The sequence below is a fragment of the Pongo abelii genome, chromosome 11 (assembly GCF_028885655.2).
Source record: "Pongo abelii isolate AG06213 chromosome 11, NHGRI_mPonAbe1-v2.0_pri, whole genome shotgun sequence".
Taxonomy (NCBI): Eukaryota; Metazoa; Chordata; class Mammalia; order Primates; family Hominidae; genus Pongo; species Pongo abelii.
The window spans coordinates 85,623,904-85,651,375 of NC_071996.2; the positions used below are offsets into that span (position 1 = coordinate 85,623,904).

General features: G+C 35.0%; 1 protein-coding gene across 4 annotated transcripts in view; it reads right to left on the reverse strand.

The window, feature by feature from the left end:
* Positions 1–584: 584 nt before the first annotated feature.
* NCKAP1 (NCK associated protein 1) overlaps positions 585–27,472 on the reverse strand; it is a 113,013-nt gene continuing 86,125 nt past the window's right edge. For all 4 annotated transcript variants that reach the window (XM_054549568.1, XM_002812651.5, XM_054549567.1 and 1 more), the window contains 8 exons: positions 17,722–17,815; positions 11,018–11,100; positions 10,478–10,558; positions 6,443–6,536; positions 4,480–4,596; positions 3,814–3,923; positions 2,509–2,598; positions 585–1,516 (listed from right to left, as the gene is read on the reverse strand). In XM_054549568.1, the coding sequence (XP_054405543.1) occupies positions 1,400–1,516; positions 2,509–2,598; positions 3,814–3,923; positions 4,480–4,596; positions 6,443–6,536; positions 10,478–10,558; positions 11,018–11,100; positions 17,722–17,815 (786 nt within the window). In that variant the 3' untranslated portion in view covers positions 585–1,399. The remainder of the gene's footprint in view (positions 1,517–2,508; positions 2,599–3,813; positions 3,924–4,479; positions 4,597–6,442; positions 6,537–10,477; positions 10,559–11,017; positions 11,101–17,721; positions 17,816–27,472) is intronic.

The following is a 27,472-nucleotide window of genomic DNA, read 5'->3' on the forward strand; positions in this document are numbered from 1 at the left end:
TGAGTTTACAGCAGCCTTCTTTTATCTTAACACAAGTTACCAGTGTATACATAAGAAGCTGTGAACAGAAGCTCTTTATGATATTCAGATACAAAGCTGTTGAGAAACAGTCTCAACAATGCCAATCAAAGAGCAAAACATCGGGTTAGTTTTCAAACTAAATGAGCTGCTTTGCCCTCCATGCCAACTACTAAGCAATAGGCCCTTTTATGTCTTTCCCATTCATTACTGACTAATGTAGCAGTTCTCAACATTCTCACTAGTCCCATGATCACTCAATTTTTTTCCCTATTCTTTTAAATAACTCTATTTGGTTACAGATAAAATGAGCAAGTTGACAGCATACAAGTTTTCTTTAAGTTCTTAATTTATAAGAAGTATTGTATAACTTTATTTTCTAATTTTGGTATTTTTTTCAATAAAATGTTTTTCAAAACATTTAAACAAATCATATAATAGGTGACCTGGTATCGAATGCTGTACTTAGACATTCCTAAACCATTATTTTTTATATTTCAAACTAAGTTTAAACAAAAACTTTTTTATTATTGAACGAATATTCAAGGATCTTAAAGAAATCAAAGTGTGATACAGTCTAGTGTTTATTTTATGTTATGGCAGGTACACTTGAATTTCAAAAATTTAAAACATATATAAAAAGTGGTTAGGGACTAACATTTGTATCAACAGTTGATAAATGTCTAAGATTGTTTATTATACAGCAGGGTACAATGGTAGTGCTAATGCCAACAGGGCACCATGGAAGTTAGTCTAAAAATTATCGCTAGGCTTTATACAAGCAACAACATATGCTGCTGTTTTTAGAATTTTGGGAAATGATCTGCTTCTAATACTAAGCAGTTCTTCAACGTTTTAAAATGTTATACAGTGTTACAGTATTTAGTTTGGCAAATGTTTCAAAATAAAGTAGAAATGGATTCATAACATCACAGAAATGCACATCCAATTTTGTTTTCAATAAGAACCATAGGTACAGATCAGAACTCTTCCCTATATGAAATAATTTACACACAGATGAATGCTATAATATCACTATCTAAAATAATCACTAAATACAATTCTTTTTCAGAAATAAACAAGCAAAGATTTCTTTCATTATCAAATACCAAAAACATGTTGATAATGTATGTTTTTCAAATAAATGATACTTCAAAATTATAGGAATAATCTCAGTGAATTCAGTGAATGTGCAACCTAAATCAACCAAGTATACTGTAGTACAACCATATTAAGAAACCAATGATCAGAAAATACAACCGTATGAAAGAAATTTATAATCCACAAAACTTTTTCAGGTCTTAAGGTAAAATAGTTCCACAGTCTACAGGTAAAACCAAGGCAACAAAAATGCGTGCTTGTCTTGAGTAAGTAGGTAATTTTATGCAGAAGATGTAACACTTTGTTTGTAGACAGCATGGTATGCATTTCTCAGCAAGACATAAGGAAAACAAGATTCCAAAAGATCCATTGTAAGGAACGGGGATTCTTGTACAATCTGTAAAATTCAAAAAATGCATCAAAACAAGTTATTTATAACTTGTTTATAAACAAAAATTATAAGTTATTTATAATGGGAATATTTATTGACAACCAGTAAGGCATAATTTCTATATTGTTATTATTAGCAATAGACACAAATTATTTTCCTTTTACTTAATCTAAAATGTAAATGTGCCACAGTGAATGTATATCAAAATGTTTAAAAAGTGCTACTTTTCAATTAAATTTATTTAATCAACAGGAATATATTGAGCACTTTCATTTTCCTCACTGATATACTAGAAATAAAAGACAATACAAAATTTTTTTTTTTTTTGTACCATCAACTCTACCTGGCAATCCAAGACTAAGCTAGGAAGCAAAACCAAACGTAAGACCAACTATAATTAAATGGAAAGCTGTAAATTCTATAAGAATTCAAAACAGAAGAAAGATTAATGTAGGCCAAAGTAATCAAGAAAGACTATCTGGAAAAAGATCTGAGCTGTGGGATGTGCTAAGTCATTAGGATAAATCCAACTTCTGCAGGTAAGGAAAATAACTCTAAGTGGGGAAAGAGCCACGTGGTAGAAACAAGCAAGAGCTGGTTCACAGACACTGCAGAGAGGGAAGTGACTAGGCACAGAGAATTATAGACAATTACGAGAAATGGGCAGAATAGAGTTAGAATGTAGAAAACTCAGAAAACTGGAAGAAAGCTGACACCAATACACTAGAAAAACACAAGGCCTAAGTGTTTTCCAACAGGTTGAAAAACTGTTCATAAAAGAATACCCATAGTTAATGCTAACTTTTGATTTTGTTATCTTCTGATATTACCGAAATGATAAAATATGAGTGATGTCAGTCTTCTCTGCAAATTTTAGAAAGGTGTGGCTTACGTGAAGTGAACAAAAGGGATCAAAAAAATGACTAAGATGCCAAGAAAAGATTCTCAGGAATGCCTGGAACTTTTTTATTGTTAGTAAAAATTAAAATGAGACTTACCATATCTAGCAGTAAATAAACTGATTCTCTATTTCTTGTTGTAGTTTTATCTGTCTCCTGGCCAATTTTCAGTAGACTGGAGGATGCAAGCTTAAAAGTATACATACACATAAAGTGAGTTTGTTAAATAAAAGGTTCATCGGTTACTTATTTTAGGTATGCTTCAACTTCCAACACATTTCAATCATTCAGTGCTAAACATAAAATAATGAGCAATTAAATAATAAGATGAGCTTAGATACCCTACATTCAAGCAGTAATGTAGAGAGTAATTAAGGCACAAAGAGACACTAACATAATACATGTAATCAAATATTCTTACTGGTCTTTAAAACTGATTTTTTCAGAACAAGTCTGCTTTATAAAATGATTCAAATTATTTTCTCTTATCCCATCCCACTATCTATACTGACTGTATTTCTTAGTTCCCAAGGAAGAAGACAGTTTCACACTGGATTTGACTTCACAGAAACACTGTAAGATTAAGACATTAAACCCTGAGTGAAGGAATTATTTGCAAATGGAAAGAAACACTTAAAAATTTTAATAGTGTTTTCCTTGAAATAGAAGTTATTTTCTCCCCAAGTTAGTACTATATTTGCATTTGTAATTTAAAAATATTTTTTTAAAAAAGCTGACAGGATTTATAACTGAAAAAGTAAATGTTCTAGAGTTCAGTATGCCATGGTATATCTTTCGTTTAAATAAAATATGGAAAAGGTTATATTAATAAAGAAAAGAAAGAACTACATTGATAGAGAAACTAAAAACCATGTTTCATGAGGCTACATTTAGCACTCCTCTCTTTTGGTAGTGAGTAGTATTTTTAACGATGAATTTATCACCATTAATGGTCTTTCTCCAAAGAAATGGAAAAAAGTAAAATATGTCTTTTTAGAGGGAACAGCCTCTCTCTTGGCCTCAATTTTCCTTTGTTTTTTTCTCTTTCAAGCCTAGGAAAATTTCTAGGGCAGTCCAAACATCAGCTTGGGGAAAAAAGGTCATATTGCAGAACTCTAAAGTTGGGAAAGAGACTTTCGAGTCTAAGGGAAATAACAGACTGCTCCTCGATTTTAATGCCCCACCTTCACCTGTTTCTCCCTCCAAAAAAGAAAATAAATAAACAAATAAAAATAAAAGGAGACTGAAATTCATATACCTGAGAAAATAATTTGAAAGCAAAATGCTATTAGAGGACACTAAATAAAATGTAAAAATAAAGAGAATTTATTCTTACATTTCGTGGTTGTGAATTTTAGTTTTCTTTATAAAATGTCATGAGTTTTGTTATTTGATTATACATACCGCCAGAAATTCTTTAAGACGGTCTTCAATGCTTCCTTTGTGAATTGTAAACAAAGCTGCAGCAATCTGGTTGATGGCTTTGGCCAAGCAATGTATGTTGTTGCAATGCCCTGAGAAAATGCAAATAGGGTTGTGTAGACCCCAAAATAGCAAATAATACATAGAAGGCAAATCTTTAATGACTTCACAATCTGCATAAATAGTGGCATAATTAAGAGTAGAGTGGGGACATGACCGGATTTGCTCTCCTTTGACTTTCATGAATACTGATGTTTTTAAAACTAGTGTAACAGGAGAGTAACAAACGATCGTGTATATGTTAAACAGGCAAACACTTCTGAAAACATCTAAAAGAAATCACACATCAGTTTTATAGTAGCTCGGAAATAAAAAGGAAGTGCTTAGCTGCTTTACAACATTTTATCATTCAATCCTTAAAATAATCCTATGAGTTGGATACTCCCTCACCGACCTCTACACACATTCAGGCACACATGAGCTTACTTACAGACATTTCATATATCAGGAAACTGCAGTTTAGGAAAAGGGAAACAGACTACCCCATGTTCCACTACCAGTTAGTGGCAGAACTTAACTCATATTTTATTATAAAATACCAAAACCCATTATTTTTCCATCGCCAAAACAATTTTAAACCACTATTACCTTCTATAGCAGGGCTGTACTGAGACATCACATTACTGGCCAGTGTAGGCAAAGAAACTGCCACAAACACCATGAGAAGGCAGGCAATTTTATATTCTTCTTCTGGACTAATGTTTTCTAAGAGACAAAAATTAAGAATAAAATCAAGGTATTTCTTCAAGATTAGTTAAGATTTGATAATCTAAACTAAACAGATTTTTATTTTAAAAATGGTTTACTTTTTTTTTGAAATAGTAAAATATTTTACTAGCATTCTATAGAACTGGTCACAATTTTGGTTATAAAAATATAAAGTAGAAACAGTTTATATTACAATTGACTATTATCAACTACTTAGGCATGTTTCAAGGACGTCTGATAAAACAGTAAGGTAAGATTTTATTTTTCTTAATTGTAAGATTATAGAACAAAAAATGCAGTTAGGATAACTGCAATCCTACAATTTCCTAATTGAAAACTAATGAGGAATTATTACTTTATGAGACAGTTCTATTTACAATTTAGAAAATTTACCTCATAAATTATTCTGCAAAAATCACCAAAAAAAATCTTAATTACTTTTTGAAAGAGATATGAATATAATTTGAAATTTACTATTTAAAAGACATAAATGTGGAAAGTGGAATGGGTTTTCAACCTCTCTATTTTAGAAGACAGAAGAAACTAGTCATGAATAAAAGAAGACAGAAGACAGAAGAAACTAGTCATGAATAAAAATACCTAGCATTGCTCTAAAGCTTTCAAGATATAACCCTTTCTAAAACATTTATTGTGATATGCACTCAAATTGTGGGTTATTTAGGCTACTAATCACCATTAGATATAATTAAGAATTGAATGTAAGAAAAAAGCTGAAATATGTTTTAAAGATTTGGTTGACTACAAAAAATACAGCTGTAGCAAATCAAGTAATAATTATAATTATCCGTGTGACTAAATGTAACATACTGTATGAATGAGGAAACAAAATTGCATTGTTAAATGAAATTGCACTGTTAAATGAAAATTGCATTGTTAAATGAAAAAAAAAAAACAACTGATGAACTCAAACACCATGCTGCTGCCTCAAGGGGGCAGAAGGGGCATTTTAGTAGTAGAAATAGATGAAATGCTATATTTACTTTGTAGACAAATCAAGAAATATCTACAGGATTCTGAGTACTGCATTTCTAAGGGCTGGTCTTAAAAATTTCTAAATGTTTTATATAACACTGTACAAACTCTTGATGGTGAATAACTCTAGTCCAATAAAAACAGAATACCCTTTTCTAGATCTCAATTTTTTGCTATCTACTGGACCATCTGCCATTAGCATACAAATGCTGTAATCTCCTCCATCTTAAAAAATCCTTCTCTTGTCTTTGCTCTTGCCTCCAGCTGCTGAGATTTTATTTCTTTGCTCCCCTATACAACAGAACTCTTTGAGTTGTCTTATAGTTATTTCCAAATCCTTTTCCTCCTATTCTCCCTTAATCTCCCTTACTCACTAATCAGCCTTTTGCCCATAAAACCTCACTGACAGTCATCTTGTTAGTACCACCAATTAACTCTACATAGCTGATCATGTCCTTTCTATCTTCCTGGAAGCTACTCTTTCCTGGTTTTTCTTCTACTTCATTGGTCTTTTCTTCTCAATTTCTCTAAATTTCTTTTTTGGTGGTTTTTCCTTTTCTCCCTGAGCTCTTAAATCTTAGAATGGCTCAAGGCTCAGACCTGGATCCTCTTCACTGCTGCATCTATATACACTAAATGGCCCAGTAATCTCATCCAATCTTAAGTTCCAGAAGGGGGATGTTTTGTGTTTTATGCACTGATATAGTCCAAGTACCAGCAATAACAATAACAAATTTAAAAAGCTGAACACAAAGCAGGCATTTGAATATATGGTTAAATATCATACCTATACCTATGCTGCCCTGGTAACTTTAACTAAGAGTATTAAATATTTACTAATGCATTTTACCTGATTTTTGTGAAGAAAGAGCTACGACCAATGCAGGATCAATCTCACAAGGTAATCCAGCAGCTGATGATAACTCATACACATTCATTGCAACCTGATAAAAACAAAAGAATTACAGAGCAACAAATAGTCTAACAAATTTCTGAGAAAGTTCACTGTTTATTAGAGTCTGCCTAGAAGAACACCAGAGAATTTCGGAAACTTGGCTGAAGCAGAAACTACAGCATAACTAAGTATACTGAACAACTGATTCAATGTAGGTTGAATACTGTGAGGTGTTGCTGGTTCTAACTTCCTACTGCTAGGCCAAACAAAACTTGTATACTTTCTGTGGCACATTCCAACAGGATAATTCTAAAGTTATCACTTTGCTTGGAAGCATGAATATAAAATATCAAGTCAGAAAAGATGAATAAATGAACAAAGTGAATCAATATTACTAGACCTGTGTTTATGTCCATAGTAGTTTAATGAAAAATTATAGTGGTTCAATGTCTAATCATATCATATCTATAAATATAGCAAATTACTTATGATAGGTTTTTTAAGGAGTATTCATTTAAAAATCTGATAAGGGAATTTCTAATAATGAAAGTAATTTTTCTGTATCACATATAGATTTCAAATATTCAAGGCATTCTGACTGCTCAATAACCTCAGAAGAGAACTGTCTATATAACTGGTTACCTCTGATATTGTGACAAAAAACCTTAGTATAAAATATGAAGTAAAATAGTATAGCTTAGAAAAACTGGGAACATGGCAGGGATTAAGTTCTAGATTAAAATGTTTGTAATCTATTACTTCACACACAAAAATTAACTCAAAATGAATCATAAACCTAAATGTAAGAGCTAAAACTATAAAACGCTTAGAAAAAAACATAGGCACAAATCATCATAACACTGCATTAGGCAATGGTTTCTTAGATTGACACCAAAAGCACAAACAAACCCCCAAAAACAGATAAAATGGACTTCTTTGAAACTAAAAGACATCACCAACCTATAGAACTAGAGAAAAGATTTGCAAATCATGAATTTGTTAATGGACTTGTATCCAAAATATATGAAGAATTCACAAATAGAAAAAGACAACCCAATTTAAAATGTCAAAGGCTTTGAATAGTTATTTCTCCAAAGAAGATATAGAAATAACCAGTAAACATATGAAAACATGTTCAACATAATTTGCCATCAGGAAAATGCAAATATAAACAATGAGATGCCACTTCACACTCATTAGATGGCTATGAATAAGAACACAGACAATTACAAGTATTAGTGAAGATGCAGAAAAAGTGAAACCCTCATACAAGGCTGGTAGGAATGCAAAATGACACACCCAATTTGAAAACAGTTTAGCAGTTCCTCAAAAGGCTAAACATACAGTTTTCATATGACCCAGCAATTCTCTCCTGGTATATACTCAAGAGAAATAATACACGTTCACACAAAAACTTGTACACGGATGTTCACAGTAGCAGTGTTTCTAATAGCTAAGAAGTGGAAACAACCCAGATGTCCATCAATTGATGTGAATAAACAAAATGTGGTATACCCATACAATGAAACATTATTCAACAATCATTGAAAAAAAAGTACTGATATATGCTGTAATATGTATGAATCCTGAAAATATGCTAAGTGAAAGAAGCCAGTATCAGAAGACTACACATGATGATTTATGTAAGTGTCCAACGTAGGCTAATTTAAACAGAAAGTAGATTAGTCGTTGCCTCAGGCTGGGGATGGGGGAGAAGAGGTGGAATGGGGAGTGACTGCTAATGGGTACAAGGCTTCTTTTTGGGGATAATGAAAATGTTCTAAAATTGACTTTAGTGATGGGTGAACAACTCTGTCACTACACTAAAAACCACTGAATCTTGCATTTTAAATGAGTAAATTTTCTGATAGGTGAGTCATAACTCAATAAAGCTGTTTAAAAACATTTTTTTTTTTTAAAGTTAAGTTCTATTGAAAGTTTGCTGGAAACCAAACATGATTATATCAGGTGAAAACTGAATGATTGCCCAGAATATTAATTAGAATTCTTATAATTCTGCACATCAGTGTCTTCTCAAGAACTGATTAGTTTTTGTCTCCTTAACTTTATTTTTTCTGCAGTGTTTCCACTTAGGAAATCATTTTGAGCTATTTGTACATAGTTTTCAATCATAGAATCACAAGACAATCACTGATTTCAAATGTTTATTCTGTACAAAACACTGTAAGAGAAACAACAGCAACAACACCAAAAAAACAAAGTCTGGGTCTTCAAGATATATACCATTTGGTATAAATATAAGTAGAAAAATATAATTATAATACAAGGCAGATTATATTCAACTCCACAGGAGATAAACAAGTTCTCTGATAACACTAAGAAAAAAGAAGTTCTTTATCACTGGAGAATCTAGGAATGGTTTTTAGAAAATGGCAATTGAATCAGGCCTTAAAATACAGGCAGGATTTCAAAAGGCAGAAAGAGAAAAGGCTGGTATTTTCAAGTAGAATAAATTAGAAGGTAAAAGAGATAGATGTGAGAATGCAACAGAAAGATCTAGTTAGCTCACAGAATACCATATAAAAAGAGGGGCAGAGTAAGAAAGAGAGTGAGAGAAGGAAGAAAGAAGTGGTAGAAGATAAGCCTCAAAAAGTTTGAGTGGCACCAATTTTTTTTTTTTTTTTTTTTTGGAGATGGGAGTTTTGCTCCTGTTGCCCAGGCTGGAGTGCAATGGCGCAATCTCAGCTCACCACAACCTGCACCTTCTGGGTTCAAGAGATTCTCCTGCCTCAGCCTCCCGAGTAGCTGGGATTACAGGCATGCCCTGTCACGCCCGGCTAATTTTGTATTTTTAGTAGAGATGGGGTTTCTTCATGTTGGTCGGGCTGGTCTCGAACTCCTGACCTCAGGTGATCCACCCACCTTGCTCAGGTGATCTGCCCACCTAGGCCTCCCAAAGTGCTGGGATTAGAGTCTTGAGCCACCATGCCCAGCCTGAGTGGCACCAATTTTAGAAGAGTCTTGGTGTCATACAAAGGAGTTTAGACATTATTTTTGTCAGTCGGTGTTTTTCAAGATATGTGAAACAGAAACAATCTCTCTAAGAAGTGTGTCAGCTTAGAAAACACAAATGTAAACCCTGATATATCACTTACTAGATGTATAACCACTGGTCAATCATTACTAGGATTAGATCAATAGTTGGATTTCATGGCTCAATCGATTTTCAAAACAAAAACTGTAAGCTCACAGAAGGCTGCCAACCTGCTGTTTTACATATATTACATATAATAGAATACTAAAAATCTTTTTAAAATTACAGCCTACAATTACATCCTTTTATAAGAAATGACTTAACATCTATCTTAAACTTATTGAATTTCATTGTATTTAAAATGACTATTATTTCATTGCTTCATTTTTCTTTTTTTTTTGAGACGGAGTCTCACTCTGTTGCCCAGGCTGGAGTGCAGTGGCAAGGTCTTGGCTCGCTACACGCTCCGCCTCCCAGGTTCATGCCATTCTCCTGTCTCAGGCTCCCAAGTAGCTGGGACTACAGGTGCCCGCCACCATGCCTGGCTAATTTTTTTTTTTTTTTTTTTTTTTAGTAGAGATGGGGTTTCACCGTGTTAGCCAGGATGGTCTCGATCTCCTGACCCTGTGATCTGCCAGCCTCGGCCTCCCAACGTGCTGGGATTACAGGCGTGAGCCACCAGGCCTGGCCACCTCATCTTTCTTAATTTTCTTTATCACCATGTATAAACAGCTATCCATTTAAGGAAAAAAAAAATATATTTTTAGTCAATTTTGCATTGCTATAGGTGATCAAAGAAGACTGACTTTCAAAATGCCTAGGTAGTATTTTGGTGCTGAGCTCTCAAAGATTCAATTACAAAGGCAAGCATGCTAACTAACCACTCTAAAATAGGAACTTTATAGTAGTTTAGGATTTATTACATTTTATTCCATATGTAATTTAAATATTTCGCTTTAGAGACTGTAAACCCCAACTATAAATTATATTATTACCTTCATATCAGTTTCCCTTGGAATGTGATCCTTAAAATCTTCAATTGAACTTACAAGAAAAGGAATGTGGTAGGATAAGACCTAGGCAGGATAACAAATAAGAATACAAATTATTTTTCAACGGCAACCCCTAAACTTACAAAATATTACCAATTGATTAATTTTAGTTTTCATAAAAATTATTTTACTTTATTTACTTTCAGTGATTTTTCAAAAATTTCAAGACATACGAAAGTTAAATGCATTCAAAAGTATTCAATATTAAAGCCAGTATAGTCAAAATTGAAAATACTCTACTGATAATGAAGAGCACTGAAAAAGTAGTGCAATAACCACACAAGTTATACTCTGCAAGCAGCAGTACCAAAACAAAAAATGAGCTTAAATAACTAATTTTATGTATGTTATTTTCTGTAACTACTAAAACTGGAATTTTAATTATATCATTGCTAAGTATGAATCTGAAATGTAACTTTAAATTTCTGAGAAATTAAAAGGGATTGTTTGGATACTGAGTATATACTTGTAATGGTTTCTTACATCTCTAAGTGCTTCTTGTGCCAATGATCGGAAGGATAAAATTACACCAATTATTGTCATCCTCTTCAAGACACTGTCAACAGCTAAATTCAAAGAAACAGAAGGAGAAGAGAATAAAAAAGTGTGAACTGGATTCTTTCTTAACCTTGGAAAAGAATCTAAATTTATTAAAGTAATAAAATTCCCATGATAAAAGGCACAATTAACAGTAATTTGATTACAATAATGATTAAAGAGAGAAAGATATTGACAGCTGATATTTAAACTGGTTAAACTTTTAAGTAACTATAGTTTCCATCAAATGGAGTACATTGTGTTCTTTTAAATGGGTTAGATGGTTCACAAGTAGCTAACTATAAATTATATTTATAATATAACTTTATATAAATTATATTACTACCTTCTGAAACCCTATTTCAGAAAAGGTAGGGGCAGAAAGAAGGGAAGAAAGACTAGGTGAGAAAGAAGCTGATCAGAGCGAACAGGAGTTAAATCCTCAAGCGGCCCAGGAACTCAGCAGTGCTAAATTCTTAAATTGTTAAGGTCTTGAGTTAAGAAACAAAATATGCCTGTTGAGAACACATGCAGTTTTGGCAGGACCAGTTTGCTGAAGCTGAACAGATTTGATCACTTACATATTGGTTAGAGAGCATTATTCTAAAAATTATTAATAGATTTTCAAGGCTGAGCATGGTGGTTCACATCTGTACTCCTAGCATTTTAGGAGGCTGAGCTGGGAAGATTGCTTGAGCCCAGGAGTTCACAAACAGCCTGGGCAACATAGCAAGACCCTGTCTCTACAAAAAATTAAAAAAAAATCAGTCGAGTGTGGGGGCATGAGCCTGTGGTCCTAGTACTCGGGAGGCTAAGATGGGAGGATCCTTTGAGTTCAGGAATCAGAGGTTGCAGTGATCATGCCACTGCACATCAGTCTGGGTAAAGGAGCAAGACCCCATCTCTAAAAAAAAATAAAACTCTGTTAACAAAGTTGGATTGGAAGGGTCAATATGATGGTTCAATACCTTCACATTTTATAAAGCCAAAACAAACATTTATTGCACGCCATATACAAAGCCTTACACTGTGTAGTAAAAGAAGAAATATAAACAGAATAATGATCTAGACCTCAAATAGCAGAGAATCTAAATGAGCTGTCATGAAAACTAAGAAATATAATTCCATTTATGTAAACTAAAAAAGATATATATACAGACCTATATTTGTATATACATAAGAAATTTCTGGAAAGAGATGTATATACTACAGTAACGGTTAGAGTTACTAGTTGCGGAGTAGGAATAGAGAGAAGTGTTTTATTTTTGACTTTCTACCTTCTGTGTAGCTTGTTTAAACTTTGACCATAACATCTTTTACTAAACCATACAAATAGGCCTAATATAAGCCAAATATGAATTAAAAGTCATGTTAACAAAATGATATAAGGCGCAAATTTATTAAAAATTCCATGTGAGCAGGAACTACTCTTAATCTTTTCATCTACCTGTAGCACTCAGCACAGTGTCTGATACCCAGATGACCAGTAGATATTCAATTAAATGGTAATTCAAGATGAGACTAGGTTGGGTGGCTGAGGCGGGTGGATCACTTGAGCTCAGGAGTTCAAGACCAGCCTGGGCAACATGGTGAAACCCCAACTCTATTAAACATACAAAAATTAGCCAAGCCTGGTGGCACGTGCTTGTAGTCCCAGCTACTCGGGAGACTGAGGCAGGAGAATCGCTTGAACCCAGGAGGTGGAGGCTGCAGTGAGCCGAGATCTCGCCACTGCACTCGAGCCTAGGCAACAGAGCAAGACTCTGTCTCAAAAAAAAAAAAAAAAGATTCACACTAGAAATAACAATAGACAAGATTCAGTGTGATATAGCCATATATTTTCCAAAGTATGTTACCCAGAAATTAATCAAGTTCTCAAAGACTATACCCTACAACCTCATCTTGAATGTGTACAATAATGACACATTAAAAGTTCTAAGATACTTCACAGTAAGAAACACTGCTTAATGTATTGTGTAATGGATTATTTGCCAAACCATTTGACCACTGGCACTTCCCTTCACCCCACATAACGTCCACTAACTTCCCAAGGAACTAACTCTAGAACAGAGGCTATGTGGGTCTTGGATCAGGCAAACAAATAGGTAGTGGGGGACAGGAAGAGAGGTAATGCCGGTCAATTATTTCATTAATCCAAATAATAGCTTTTGAATGTCATGCTAAGGAGTTTATACTATATCCTTCAAGCAATGAGGGTGTTGTTCAGGGTTTTCAAAATATAAAGAGTTATATGAAAAGAACTGTTTAAAAATGACTCTTCCCATTTTAAAAATAATGACCCAAATTAAAAAAAAATTTAATGTAGCATAGGGCCAAACAACGTATACCTCTGGACCAAATGTGACACACCAATTTGTAAGCTCTCATCTATAAGACATAGCTACTGCACATGGAATATGAGGAGTGAAAGAATCAGAGAGGATGCCCAAGTTTTCCAGTGTGAGTCACTGGATAGATGGTGAGAGAGGTAACAAAATAGTCAATAAAGAAAACATCAGGTTTTTTCTCCCCACCTACTTATACCTGCCATGGAAGAGATACTTCCCATTCCAGGGACGTTGTGAAAAACCTGTGGGTCATATAGCTGAAAATATTTAACATAATGTTTCTAAACTTTTGTATGATTCCAAATGACCCCGAGGACTTGTTAAAACACAGACTGCTGGGCCTCAGCCCCAGAGATCTGAGTCAGCAGGTCTGAGGTGGGGCCCAATAATTTACACGCTTAACAAATTCCCAGGTGGTGCTGTTACATGTCCCTGGGTTATACTTTGAGAAGCCCCGGTCAAACTAGTACTTGGTATTAAACATCTGGAGATCAACAGAAGAGAGTTAAGGCTGAACATAAATATTGGATAAGGGAAGAGAAAATCTGGGATAAAATTTTTCCAATAGGATTGCAGAGTAAAAATGGAAGAGTAAGATATCACAAGCTGACACTACATAAAAGATGAACCTGCAAAAACGACGAAGAGTAGAGATAAAAGTATTGGCAAATAAAGAAAATAAAGCTTTAATAAAAAGGAGAATAAAAGAGATAAACACTACAGAGAAATAAACAGAATGAGAGTTGAGGAAAAAGCACCAAATCTTGCAAATGAGTAGTCACCAACAAACTTTCAGAAAGGTTTCAGGAAAGTGGACATATTACAGCACACCAAGAGTGGACAGGTAGGACGATCAAACAGTGCATACAAACTAGTCAAAAAGTTTCAAAGTAAGACAGGTGGTAAGATGAAAAAGAGGCCAGTTAAACAACAGACTTAAAAAGTGTTATTTCACAAGCAGTACTTGGCTTTCAGGGTGCAGGAGACTTTCTAGGGATCAGGAAAACTGCTCTGTGGGAATGAATGTAGCAAAAACTCAAGGGTATGACAGCATAAGGGAGAATGCACTAACCAAATTTCATAGTCCAGAATGGATAAAATACGTAAAGCCAGGAATAGGTGATCAGGAAAGCTGAGAGGCATAAAAGTTTTAATGAGCTAGAACTAGGAGTTCAATAGGTGTAAAGGAATGGGAGAGCTAGAAGACATGGCTATGATCTGAGAGTTGAATTTCAAAGTTCAAGATTTTTACTGGTGGAACAATTTCAGGAAATAATAACATCCAAAGTACTGCTAAAGTGAAGATCTTCAGAAGCAACTTATAGGTTTGTAGATGATGGCAGAAAGGTATAAGTGAATAGAATGAGTTTTCAAAAGAAAAAATTGCTGTAGGAAAACTAGAAATATTATTAGTTTGGAATCAGGGAGTCAGTAAAGCGATGAACCTAGTCCCAAGAAACAGAACGTCAGAGAATAAAAAAATATGAAGCAGAGACATAAGGAGATTTGCCCAAGTCACAGAGAAGTCTTAAAACTGATAATAAGGCCAGGCACGGTGGCTCACGCCTGTAATCCCAACACTCTAGGAGGTCGAGGCGGGTGGATCACTTGAGGTCAGGAGTTCGAGACCAGCCTGGACAACACTGTGAAGCCCCATCTTACTAAAATTACAAAAATTAGCCGAGTGTGGTAGCACATGCCTGTAGTCCTAGTTACTTGGGAGGCTGATGCAGTAGAATTGGTTGAACCAGGAGGTGGAGGTTGCAGTGAGCTGAGATTGTGTCATTACACTTCAGCCTGGGCGCCAGAGCAAGGCTCCGTCTCAAAAAAAAATAAAAATAGATAAAATAAATTAAAAATAAACTAATAAATTCCAGATTGCCTCCCAATTCAGACCTACTTTTAATAAATCATAATGCTTTATCTTTTAAAAAGAATGTGCTTGTTGACTGTGAAAAACTCCTTCAAAAACACATTGACTTCTGGATATGGACATGGGGAGAAGGAAGCACAAAAGAATAAAAAGAAAGAGAATGTTTTGGAAAACAGTTCAATTGCTGAAAAAATAGTTCTCTCTACTCTCCTAAATGAGTCACTCTCAAGTGAATCTTTTCTTTTTACAAATTATAAAAAAGATTTAATAAATTCTATTTAAAGACAAATTTGATATATATGGGTCACTAATATTCAACGATTTAGATTTTGGTTTTGGCCAATTCCAAAATGGCCAATGAGTTAGAGGTAATGAGTCACCACTAACTATTATACACAAAATTCAAGTAAGCAGAATCTTGACAAACGACTATATGAATTTTATTTTGAAAACCTGCAAATTCTGTTTGGAATTTTAACAAATTCCACTGTTTCAATTCCACAAATGAGAGTTAAATAAAGTACTGAACACTGCAGCGGATTATTTGCTTCTAATTAGATGGTACAGTCAAAAGATTGTTAGTAGGAAAGTAAATAGGGTTAAGGCCAATGGGGTTGTCAAATGAGTATTAAAAAATGGGAGAAAACATGAAAAAAATAAAACTAATAAGAATAAAGGAGTAGAAAATATAAGTAGCTAGTAAACCAATGTACAATAACAAAAGAAAGATCAGGAGAGTTTTAAAAACTAATTTCCTACTTATTCATACTCCTTCTCCCTATAATGCTACCACGTCTATTTTTTTGTTTTTTAAAGTATCATATAATAAAAATGACCTTTTCTTTTCCTTTTGGTATACAGCTCCATTTTTTTTTCTTTGAAATAGAGTTTTGCTCTTGTCGCCCAGGCTGTAGTGCAATGGTGCTATCTCAGCTGACTGCAACCTCCATCTCCCGGGTTCAAGCAATTCTCCTACCTCAGCCTCCTGAGTAGCTGGGATTATAAGCAAGTGCCACCATGCCTGGCTAATTTTTGTATTTTTAGTAGAGACAGGGTTTCAACATGTTGGCCAGGCTGGTCTGGAATTCCTGATCTCAAGTGATGTGCCTGCCTTGGCTCCCAATGTGCTGGGATTACAGGCCTGGGCCACCACACCCAGCCCCAAATGTATGTGTCGTATGATAGATTTGTATCACCACTATGGTGAACAGGTTCATCACCCTAAAAATCTCCCTCACTGCTTTCCCTTTATAGTCCTGGCAACCACGGATCTGTCCTATAAGGTAATCTTTAATTTTTATTCAATAAGAATTAAGTAAGTTTTACAGGATAAAATAGCCTAAGAAAGTGATTCTCTAAAGCATTTAAGAGAAAAATGTCAAATGTGAAGTATGTTAAATACATGTACGGCTTTAGTTTTCTTCTGGATTATTTTTTGTTTAGGAACATAAACTTGTTCTCTGGCTTTCTCAAATACAAAGAATATTTTATTTGGGATTTCATTTTTTTTTTAGTGTTGAGAAGGCTTTTAAATTAATCAAGAAGTATGACTTAAATTTTTCATTATAACTTTAACAGTTCAAGTAAAAAAAGCAAAAGAAAATAACATTAGATCAAGTATATCTAAAACAATTATCTGGCTGAACACATTTTAATACTTAGGATTCACTGTGATTTCACAATATACCTCCCACAAATAATCAATGTCAAGAAGACATTACAATTTTTTTTAAAGTTGTAGGTTCAGGTTTTCATCAATCTTAGCTAATAACAAAAAGAAACAAATTACTGATCACTTAACAACATGGATGAATAAATCTCAAAAACATTATGCTAAGTGAAAGAAGCCAGACACAAATTTAATCTATAGTGACAGAAATAAGATCAGTGGGTGTTTGGCCTGGGGCCAGAGACTGGGGTAGGAGACCAACTACAAAGAGATAGCAAACAATTTTTCAAACTGATGGAACTGTTCTATATGTAGACTGTGGCAATGGTTATATGAATGTATCCATCTGTCAAAATCCAAAATATCGTTTGCTTAAATGGTACATTTTATTGTATGTAACTTATACATATAAAGTTGATTTTTAGAAAGTTAACAGGCTCAGAAGCTAATCCTTTTAGTCTAAATTAATGTAGATTTACTGTAGTAAATTTAATGGGTTCAAAACCAAATTGATACTGGTAATATTCATGAACTAGTGACACATAGTAGACTAAGAGTATGGTTAAGAAAAATTGTGAAACAGATAAGCCACACACACACTTATATGATCCTTTGACTGCAAAAATGTTCTAGTTCTCTTCATAAGCTAAAGAGTACTTTTCATAATTTACTACTTGTATTTATGTTACAAATTTTGAGCCAAAGCTAAATACTGAGTATCAAGATCTTATGTTTATAAAAAGTATCATGAGTTACCCACATGATAATCGTTTAAAGAGTGCAGCCATCTGGTCTGGTTTGTCAAAGCTGGTCCTCATTTGTGTTAACACATCAACATTCTCCACCACAAGTTTCTAAAAAAAAGAAAGATCCTAGGTCAGGCACAGACCTCTTTGTGTTAATGAGATAAGAGCATGCTTGGAAATTACAATCTGGCAAGTAGGAAACACAATTCATGAAATCCAGATGCTCTATGCTACATATATTTTTTTGTTGTTTCAATAAAAGAATCTGAAAATTATTTATATAAGCTTAGTGTTTCCCTTCAGTTTACAAATTCAAGAAGGAAGGAGTTCAGGAAAAGCAACAAAGATAAGTAGTAGGATAAAGAATCATCTTATGCTTACTGAGACGTTGAACCACATCAATAATAAAAAGTAGACACCAAAATGGACATAGCAACAAATTCCAACTGAAACAAAAGAACTTGCTAAAGTTAAACCTGGCCAAAGGCAGGCTAGACTATGCCTGTAGACAATGAGTATTACTGGATACATACAATCAGAGGGAGAATGACTTGTTATGGTATGGTAACACTTGATGGGGATTATATAATAGTAATGTTTCCCAACAAAAATTATAAAATGGAAGTATAAACTATCTATTCCTCTTTCACAGACCACTGAGAAAAGGGAAGAGAAAAGAAGGAAGAGATATAAATAAGGGAAGGGTGTGAAGGATGACCATTCAAGAAAAGTATAACTCATTGAAGAATGTTCTCAAAAGAAACATTACAAAGTAATTTAGTTTAAAAATTATAACACAAATGTAATTAATTTCATTCTGTCAGAGAAAAGCCTAGACAACAATAAACGGAGTTTCTAAAACAACGAAGAAAGAAGTGAGAGAGACATTCTGCTCCTTGTTGCACTGTTAACCTGTGCGGTCTGCTTTCACCACTAAAGTTCACCACTACCACACTTCCCAGTTCTTCCACGATGTAAGTGAAGTTTATAATTTAACTTCTGATCTCTATATCTCTACAAAGTTCTTGTACATCAGAATTTTCTTTACTTTTGTTCTCTATAATGGTTCTCAGCCCTTGTACACATCACAATCACCTGTGGTGCTCTTTCCAAATACACATATCCATGCTTCATTCTTGGTTATTTCAATTCAGCAGACCTGGCTGGGAAGGTGCAGCAAGCATATAAAGTGCCATGGTGGTTTTTTACAAACGAAAGGTTGATAACATCTGATTTAAGGGAAAAAAACTACGCAGAAAATCCATAAAAATAATTTTTTTTAAAACATTAGTATAAGTTTTGTTTAGGTTGCTTGATGTTATTACTTCAGATTGTTTCTTATTATGCTGCTAATCAGAAGTTAAGCTCTAGTCACATTTATTTGCTGAATTTAACTTCTATGGTCTCTGATTAGGCTGCCTGCTCTCTCTGGGCCAAAACAAAACTCTCCAAACCTAAAACTGGATTCAATACACACTCAAACTCTATGCCCAAGCCTGATAGTGACCATGCACTTTAAACATAGTATCACCTATCAGCGAATCAACACCATCGAATTTAAAGTGCACCTTATTCTACGTGTCACTAAAAGGAAAAAAAAAAACAAACAACTACTAACACTATAAGATACATATCATTTCAGAAATATTGATATATGTTTAATAATATGAGCAATTATAACCATTTGTTAAGCTCTTATACAAGGTAATTTATAATCATATTTACTATAATCCAATTAAGGGAGGTAATATTCCAAGTTTACAGCTGAGGAAACTAAGGTCAGAGAAGTTGGATAACTTGCCCGAAGTTACAGTGATATTCAACAGTTAATTTGGAATTTGAATTCAGGTATGTCTCATTTTAAAATCCATGTTCTTAATCCCTAAAGAAATGGTTCCCCATCTTTCGTGCACATAAAAATTCTCTAGAGGACTCCTTACAAACACACATTGCTGGGTCCCAGCCCCAAAATTTCTGATTTAGCAGGTCTGAGACACAGAACAAAAACCTGCATTTTTAACCAGCTCCAAAGTAATGCTTCTTCTGCTGGTCTGAGAAGTAAAATTTGTGAACCATTACCCTAAATTATTTGCTGGCTTACTATTCTTTGCTCTCTATAAAGTTATTGATTAATCTCACTGACGAATAAACTGAAAGCTGGCAGTAATAATAGGAATTACCAATGAAATGGTTTAGAATAAGTTTAGACAAAGCAAGTGAAATAAATCAAGACTTTTTAAAAAAATGTTTGATATAATTTACTTGGTATTGTGTTAAAAAGAAAGTGTTAAAATTCTTGGCAAAATTCATATTTAAATTTCCTACTTCATTTCAAAAAATGTCCTTTAGGATCCCATGAAGAACTAGAAGAACTGATCTGTAAAATGCCAAAACAATTCTTTTGGCAGACTGGAAGGAGAAATGGATTCAACGGGCACAACCCCAAATAAAACACCCAAGAATTTTAGTAGAAAAAAAGATGGTTGCTTTCTTCTCCTGAAAGGAATAAACATGTTTCACCATAAGTACATGTACATAGTGTTGATTACGTCTGACACACAATTTATTCACAACCATCAAATATAAAAAAGCTCTACTTCTTTAATTAGCACACAAATTACCCTATAAAACAAAAAGGTCATCAGCTAAAACAGGAACTAAAATAATTACGGTCACCTTTAAGATAAAAAGAAAAAGATACAATCAAATGATATTTAGTTTATATCAGTTTAGATGAAATATTTTAAAAACGGAAATAAAAGCAAAGAAGTGGCCAGGCATGGTGACTCACACCTGTAATCCTAGCACTTTGGGAGGCCAAGGTGGATGGATCTCCTGAAGCCAAGAGTTTGAGACCAGCCTGGGCAACACAGCAATATTTCGTCTCTACAAAAAATTTTAAAAGGCTGGGCGCGGTGGCTCACACCTGTAATCTCAGCACTTTGGGAGGCTGAGGTGGGCGGATCACCTGAGGTCAGGAGTTCGAAACTAGCCTGTCCAACATGGTGAAACACTATCTCTACTAAAAATACAAAAATTAGCAAGGCGTGGTGGCAGGCGCCTGTAATCCCAGCTACTCAGGAGGCTGAGGCAGGAGAATCGCCTGAACCCGGGAGGCAGAGGTTGTAGTGAGCTGAGATCGCGCCATTGCACTCCAGACAGAGCGAGACTCTGTCTCAAAAAATAAAAAACAAAAAAAAGCTTTAAAAAAAAAGTAGGCACAGTGGTACACGCCTATATTTCTCAGCTACTCAGGAGGGTGGGCCCAGGGGTTGAAGGCTGCAGTGAGCTATGAACATGCAACTGCACTCCAGACCAAGTGACAGGGAAACCCTGTCTCTTAAAAAAGAAAGAAAAAAAAAAACGAGCAAAGAAATTACAGAATGATCTTTAAAATATTACAATTCCCCCCAAAACACAAAACACTGTATATACTAACTCCAAAAAGACTAAGATGCTATTAGAGATATCACAATGTTCTGCTGAGGAGAGTGTGAACTACAATATTTTCAGAGGGATGTTTGGTAATATCAAAAAAAATTAAGGTTCATATTCTTTGATCCACTTTTAGAAACGTTTCCTATCAAAATGCTCAAACATGCTGGTGAGGTTGCAGAGAAAAAGAAATGCTTATGCACTGCTGATGGGAATGTAAATTAGTCCAGCCACTGTGAAAAGCAGTTTGCAGATTTCTCAAAGACTTAAAACAGAATTACTACTCAACCCAGCAATCTCATTACTGGGTATATACCCAAAGGAATATAAATCATTCTAACATAAAGACCCACGCATGTGTATGTTCACTGCAGCACTATTCACAACAACAACAAAAAGACATGGAATCAACCTAAACGCCCATCGACAATAGACTCAATAAAGAAAACGTGGTACATATATATCATAAACTACTACACAATCATAAATAAGAATGAGATCATGTCCTTTGCAGCAACATGGATAGAGCTGGAGGCCATTATCCTAAGGGAATTAACACAGAAAGAGAAAACCAAACATCTCACTTAAAAGTGGGAGCTTTCCACTTAAAAGTGGGAAAGCTTTTCCACTTAAAAGTGGGAGCTAAACATCAAGTACACATGGATAGCGCAGTGGCTCACGCCTGTAATCTCAGCACTTTGGGAGGCTGAGGTGGGTGGATCACGAGGTGAGGAGATTGAGACCATCCTGGCTAACACAGTGAAACCCCGTCTCTACTAAAAATACAAAAAATTAGCCAGGCGTGGCAGTGGGCGCCTGTAGTCCCAACTATTCAGGAGGCTGAGCCAGGAGAATGGCGTGAACCTGGAAGGCAGAGCTCGCAGTGAACTGAGATCACGCCACTGCACGCCTAGCCTGGACGACAGAGCGAGACTCTGTTTCCAAAAAAAAAAAAAAAAAAAAGAAGCAACACACACCAGGGCCTACTGGAAGGTAGAGGGTGGGAGGAGGTTAAGGGTCAAAACACTACCTATTGGGTACTTATGCTTACTACCCAGGTGACAAAATAATCTGTATGCCAAACCCATGACATGTCATTCGCCCATATAACAAACCTGCATATGCACACCCGAACGTAAAACAGAAGTTGGAAAGAAAAAAAAATGCTCAAACAAGTATGTAAACTATGTAGAAGTGCTGATTAAATGTAGAGAATTTTAAATGTCTAAAACCGCTCCTTTCAGAAATCCACTCAAGTCAGAGGTAAAAAAATAAAGGCATAAACCTACCAAAAAAAAAAAAAGGAAAACAGCAGAAAAAACAAGATCAAAGGAGAAAAGTCAACAAATTTCTGGAAGATGGAAACTAGAGCAAAGAATAAGGAGAGGTGAGAAATTTGATTAGCAAGTTCTTATAATGGAGATAAAATGTAGAAGCAAGTTAAACCACACCTCAAGTGGGAGGAAAGGAGGAAGGGATCAGAAATTGAAGGCAATGGCACAGAAAGGAAGGCTTGAGGCTGAAAACAAGACAATAATTTAATCATGGCAGCCTGCCAGACATATAAAACCTCCTACCTCCACCCTGCACTAATCTCCAAAAGACTTCCACTCTCCAGCTGAAGGTCATGTACTTGATGAATTATTTGCAGGAATCATCTGAAGCCTAGGATGAGGATACCTTTCTCCAGAGAAGATCTGTGTTAGCTTCTGCTAAGTACATTGGGGCACTACCAACCTAGGACCACATTAATCCAGGTCCAAGGATTGAGATGCCTTAGACAAAGCATACAACATAAACAGGGCTGCAAATCCTGGGGAGGGGTGACTCATTTCCAGTTCATCCTTACCCTGAAGTTAGACAGTGTCTATGTAAAGAGGGTTGGGGAGAAATTATGCAGACTTCCCATGCCCTACTTTGAGAAGGCTTTACTCTAGGTTTTTGACTACTGACACCCTTGTTCCACAAGGCCACCAGAATTCAGCTTAGTTTTACAAATGTTACTTCTGCTTCAGTACACATGCCTGGGTGAAAAGTGGCTTCCAAAGCTGGGCTTATGTCTCTGATTTCCCAGGTTCTCCTTGGCGTTAGCCTAGAAATACTTCACTATCTTTTTAGTTCTTCTTGAAAGAAGATATATATATCTCCAGCTTTTTAAGTTGTTCTTTGGAAATAAGGAGGTCTGAATTACCTAGACTACCAATACTGGAAGCAAAAATCTGTAAGTTCTTTTGTTCCTATAATTTCAAAAATTAGGTTATTCTAAGGAAATTTTATAGGACGCTAAAAAAATTAGAATCACCACTGACAGAATAACTTTTAGAGATTTATTTCAGTGAGACAGACTAGTATACAACACACTGAATTTATCTATATGAAACATCATTATGATCTGTAGGATTTCTTACGTAATAAAATACAAGAATACGTATGAAGTATGCCTCAGTACACAGAGGCTGAGAAAACAAAGTCACAAATAAACACCTTCTCAAGTTCTTAATAATACACAAGTAGTTGAATACTAAACAATCTGGATTACATCTTGAGGTTATTAGGAGAGAACTCAAATAAAATCACTATAAAACATTATACAATTCCAGAAAATGGAATCCTTACAACTAACCTTGTTTTGAAGAACTAAATGATGAAGGCACAATATTAAAAATATAAATATTTCATAGGAAGCCTTCTGAAAAACATAACCCTTAAGTAAGTCAGGATTTAGTATTTGAAGCAAAAAAGTAAAAACAAATACCAAAAAATAATAATTACTACAATATTAAATCATTAATAAAATATGGAAGTTATTATGAAGGTAAAATGAAAAGTCAAGTAAGAAAAGAATCACATAGGAGATTACTAGAAAGCTAACATCAAAAGTTTTCAAGAAAAAATGTTTTAACATCCTTAACCATCTTGGTTAAGGATATTAAAAAGTCAACATTGTTTACAGTAGTTCCGCATTCCCCTAACTTTAAATTTTAATATCTGAGAGAGAATACAGCCACTCCAAAATATGAGAGAAATGTTAAAACATAAGCACCTTCCATTTCTTCTCAAGAATGAGAATATATTTGATAACATTCATACTTAGAGACAAGGCTAAAATAGTTAAGCTTATAAAATAATTGTTAAAATACTAGGATAAAATCTGTACTCAAAAAAAGACCCTAGAATAATGGACAATACCTAACAAGATAAACTTTACTAAGAAAAACTACAAAGCACACACTCAGGTCTAAAAATTTCACAAAGTATAAGATGTGGAAAGCCATGGTTTAAGGTTAGCATAAGTGAAAGAAAGAGACAATTCATCTGATTGCAAGTTGATTGCGAAAACAGTATGGCATAGCTACCAAATGTGTTCATGCTATCTTAAACTGTGTCGGTAAGTACAGTATCCAGAATAGATAAATATACTCTCACTCATCACACCTTATCTGAAACTCATTCTTGGTTCAGGGCACTATTCTCTAAGAGTGACAACAAAAAAAACAGAGTTTGTACAGAGGAAGGAGTGACAAAGATGGCAAAGAGACTGAATATGAATATATTCCACACAAGGAAGAGAAACATGATACATGAAGGGAAGCAGTTTTTAAATACGTGAAGGGTGATCTCGTCAAAGGCAATCCCTGCCTCTTGATGTAAGAATAAGGACCAATAAAAAATTACTACTTAGATACTAAATCAACATAAACTAGAGATGTACAGTAATTGATAAAATGGCCTCATTTTCAAAAAGACCAGATAATACATCTAGAAAAATGCAACATGTGCTCCTTCATCAGATAAGAGTAGGTTAGATGACTGCTGAGATCCCTCTCAGTTCTACAGGCAGTGTAGCATGGTACTAGCATAATCTGTGGTGCTAGACAGACTGAGTTCAAATTTCAGTTTCACCACTTACTAAAATGTGAGCGTGCATAAGTTATTTAATCCTTCTTGGCCTCACTTTCCTAATTTGTAAAATAAGGAAAACACCTCTTTTAAAAATGTAAAGGAGTTAATAAGATAAGTGAAGATCTTAGAAAAGTCCTTGAATAAAACACAGTTAAGAAAGCTGGGGCCAGGCACAGTGGCTCGTGCTTGTAATCCCAGCACTTTGAGGCTGAGGTGGGTGGACCATTTGAACCCAGGAGTTAGAGACCAGCTTGGGCAATATGGCGAAACCCTGTCTCTACAAAAAACCAGCTGTATTTGCTGGCACATGCCTGTAGTCCCAGCTACTCAGGAGGCTGAGGTGACAGAATCGCCTGAGCCCAGGGGGGCCAAGCTGGCAGTGAGTCATGATCACACCACTGCACTCCAGCCTGGGTGACACAGCAAGACTCTGTCTCCAACAAATAAACAAACAAAGCTAGCTATTTTTATTTTTGCATCCAACAAATATTTACTAAGTGCCTACTATGTGTTAGGTCTGCAGCAAGGTTTTAACAGAGTTTTCTGCAGCAAGGTTTTAACAGAGTTTAGAACTGCATTTATACTCTAGTGAGAGTGACATAAACAAATACACTGCATGAGAGGTCACAATTAAGATACATATACAGCTGAATGAGGAGAATAAAAAGTGATGTTTGCTATTTTAGAAAGCTTGGTCAGGAAGGACATTCTGATACGGTGACATTTGAAAAATACATCAATGTCATGAACAGGCAAGTCATGACCATGTCTTAGTGAAGGGTAGTTTGAAATGACACAACAGCAATCAGGCCAGCCACGCTGGAAAAGTGAAGGAGGAAGGAAAAGCAGAAGGCCAGATCCTCGCAGTATTAAGGAACTGTTCATATAAATGAATTCAGAGAGACTCAAAATAGGCTAATTTTTATTACCGTACCATGATACTGTATCCATCAAATTAAATAACAAAAAAGCAAAAAATAATACAGATAATTCTAGAAGTGCCTAGTTTATTCAGTCTGAAATAAAAAATAGCTGGCTAAAGTAAAATTTCAGAGCCATAATTCTTCTATTATCTCATACTGAAGGAACACAAGAAAAAAAATTGGAGATGAGAAATTTGTTATTTGAGAACAGTAGGATAGAAAAAAATTATGTATTTACAGGAGAATCAGTCTAATAAATAAGAATGATACTGCTTGTAAAGAACCAAGACTAGCATTTCAATGTTTGTATACTTACAACCATATAAAGTTTATAAACTTTATATTTTAAGGCATCTAAAAGTTGACTTTTATACAATAATTGCAGAAAACTTTAAAAATAACAATGAGAGGATAATGATATGATGAATACTAAAATAACAGACATTATGCTGAGTACCTAAAAGCTTGACATGCATGATCTCATAAAATTCTCTCAAAGTAAAAGCTTAAACATTTGCCCAAAATCAAAGCTTGTAAGTGATAGGTCTGAAATTCAGGAAAGCCTAACTTGAAAGCTTGAGTTTTTTCTTTTTTTCTTTTTTTTTTTTTGAGACAGAGTCTCATTCTGTCATGCAGGCTTGAGTGCAGTGGTGCGACCTCAGCTTACTGCAACCTCCGCCTCCTGGGTTCAAGTGATTCTCCTGCCTCAGCCTCCCTAGTAGCTGGGATTACAAGTGCCCACCACCACACCTAGCTAATTTTTGTATTTTCAGTAAAGGGGGGATTTCACCATGTTGGCCAGGCTGGTCTTGAACTCCTAACCTCAGGCAATCCACCCACCTCGGCCTCCCAAAGTGCTGGATTACAGGCATGAGCCACTGCGCCTGGCTGAAAGCTTGAGTTCTTAACCAATGGGTGATATTGCCTCTCCTTAAATCTTTGACTGTACTAAGCTTTCAGTCACACTGACTCTTGCTATTTATTTACTCAGCAAAATACTATTAAGTTTGTGGAAATTAACTTGTTCTATATATTTGCTCAATTTTCAGTAAATCAGATTAACCACATTTAGAACTCTATGTGCTACATCTGAACTGTAAGCTACTTACCAGTACTGTCTATCATTTTCTTAAGAAACTAAAAATTAGCCAGGCATGGTGGCTCGTGCCTGTAATCCCAGCACTTTGGGAGGCCAAGGTGGGCGGATCTCTTGAGGTCAGGAGTTCGAGACCAGCCTGGCCAACACGGTGAAACACCATCTCTACTAAAAATACAAAAATAAGCCAGGCTTGGTGGTGCGTGCCTGTAGTCCCAGCTACTTCGGAGGCGGAAGTTGCAGTGAGTTGAGATTGTGCCACCGTACAGTAGCCTGGGCAACAGAGTGAGACTCCATCTCAAAAAAAAAAATAAATAAAAATAAAAAATCAAGACTCAAGTAACCACCAAAAAGCTTTTACAAAGAAAATGTTTATTTTAAAACATGACTTCTCTATTCTGCTTGTAA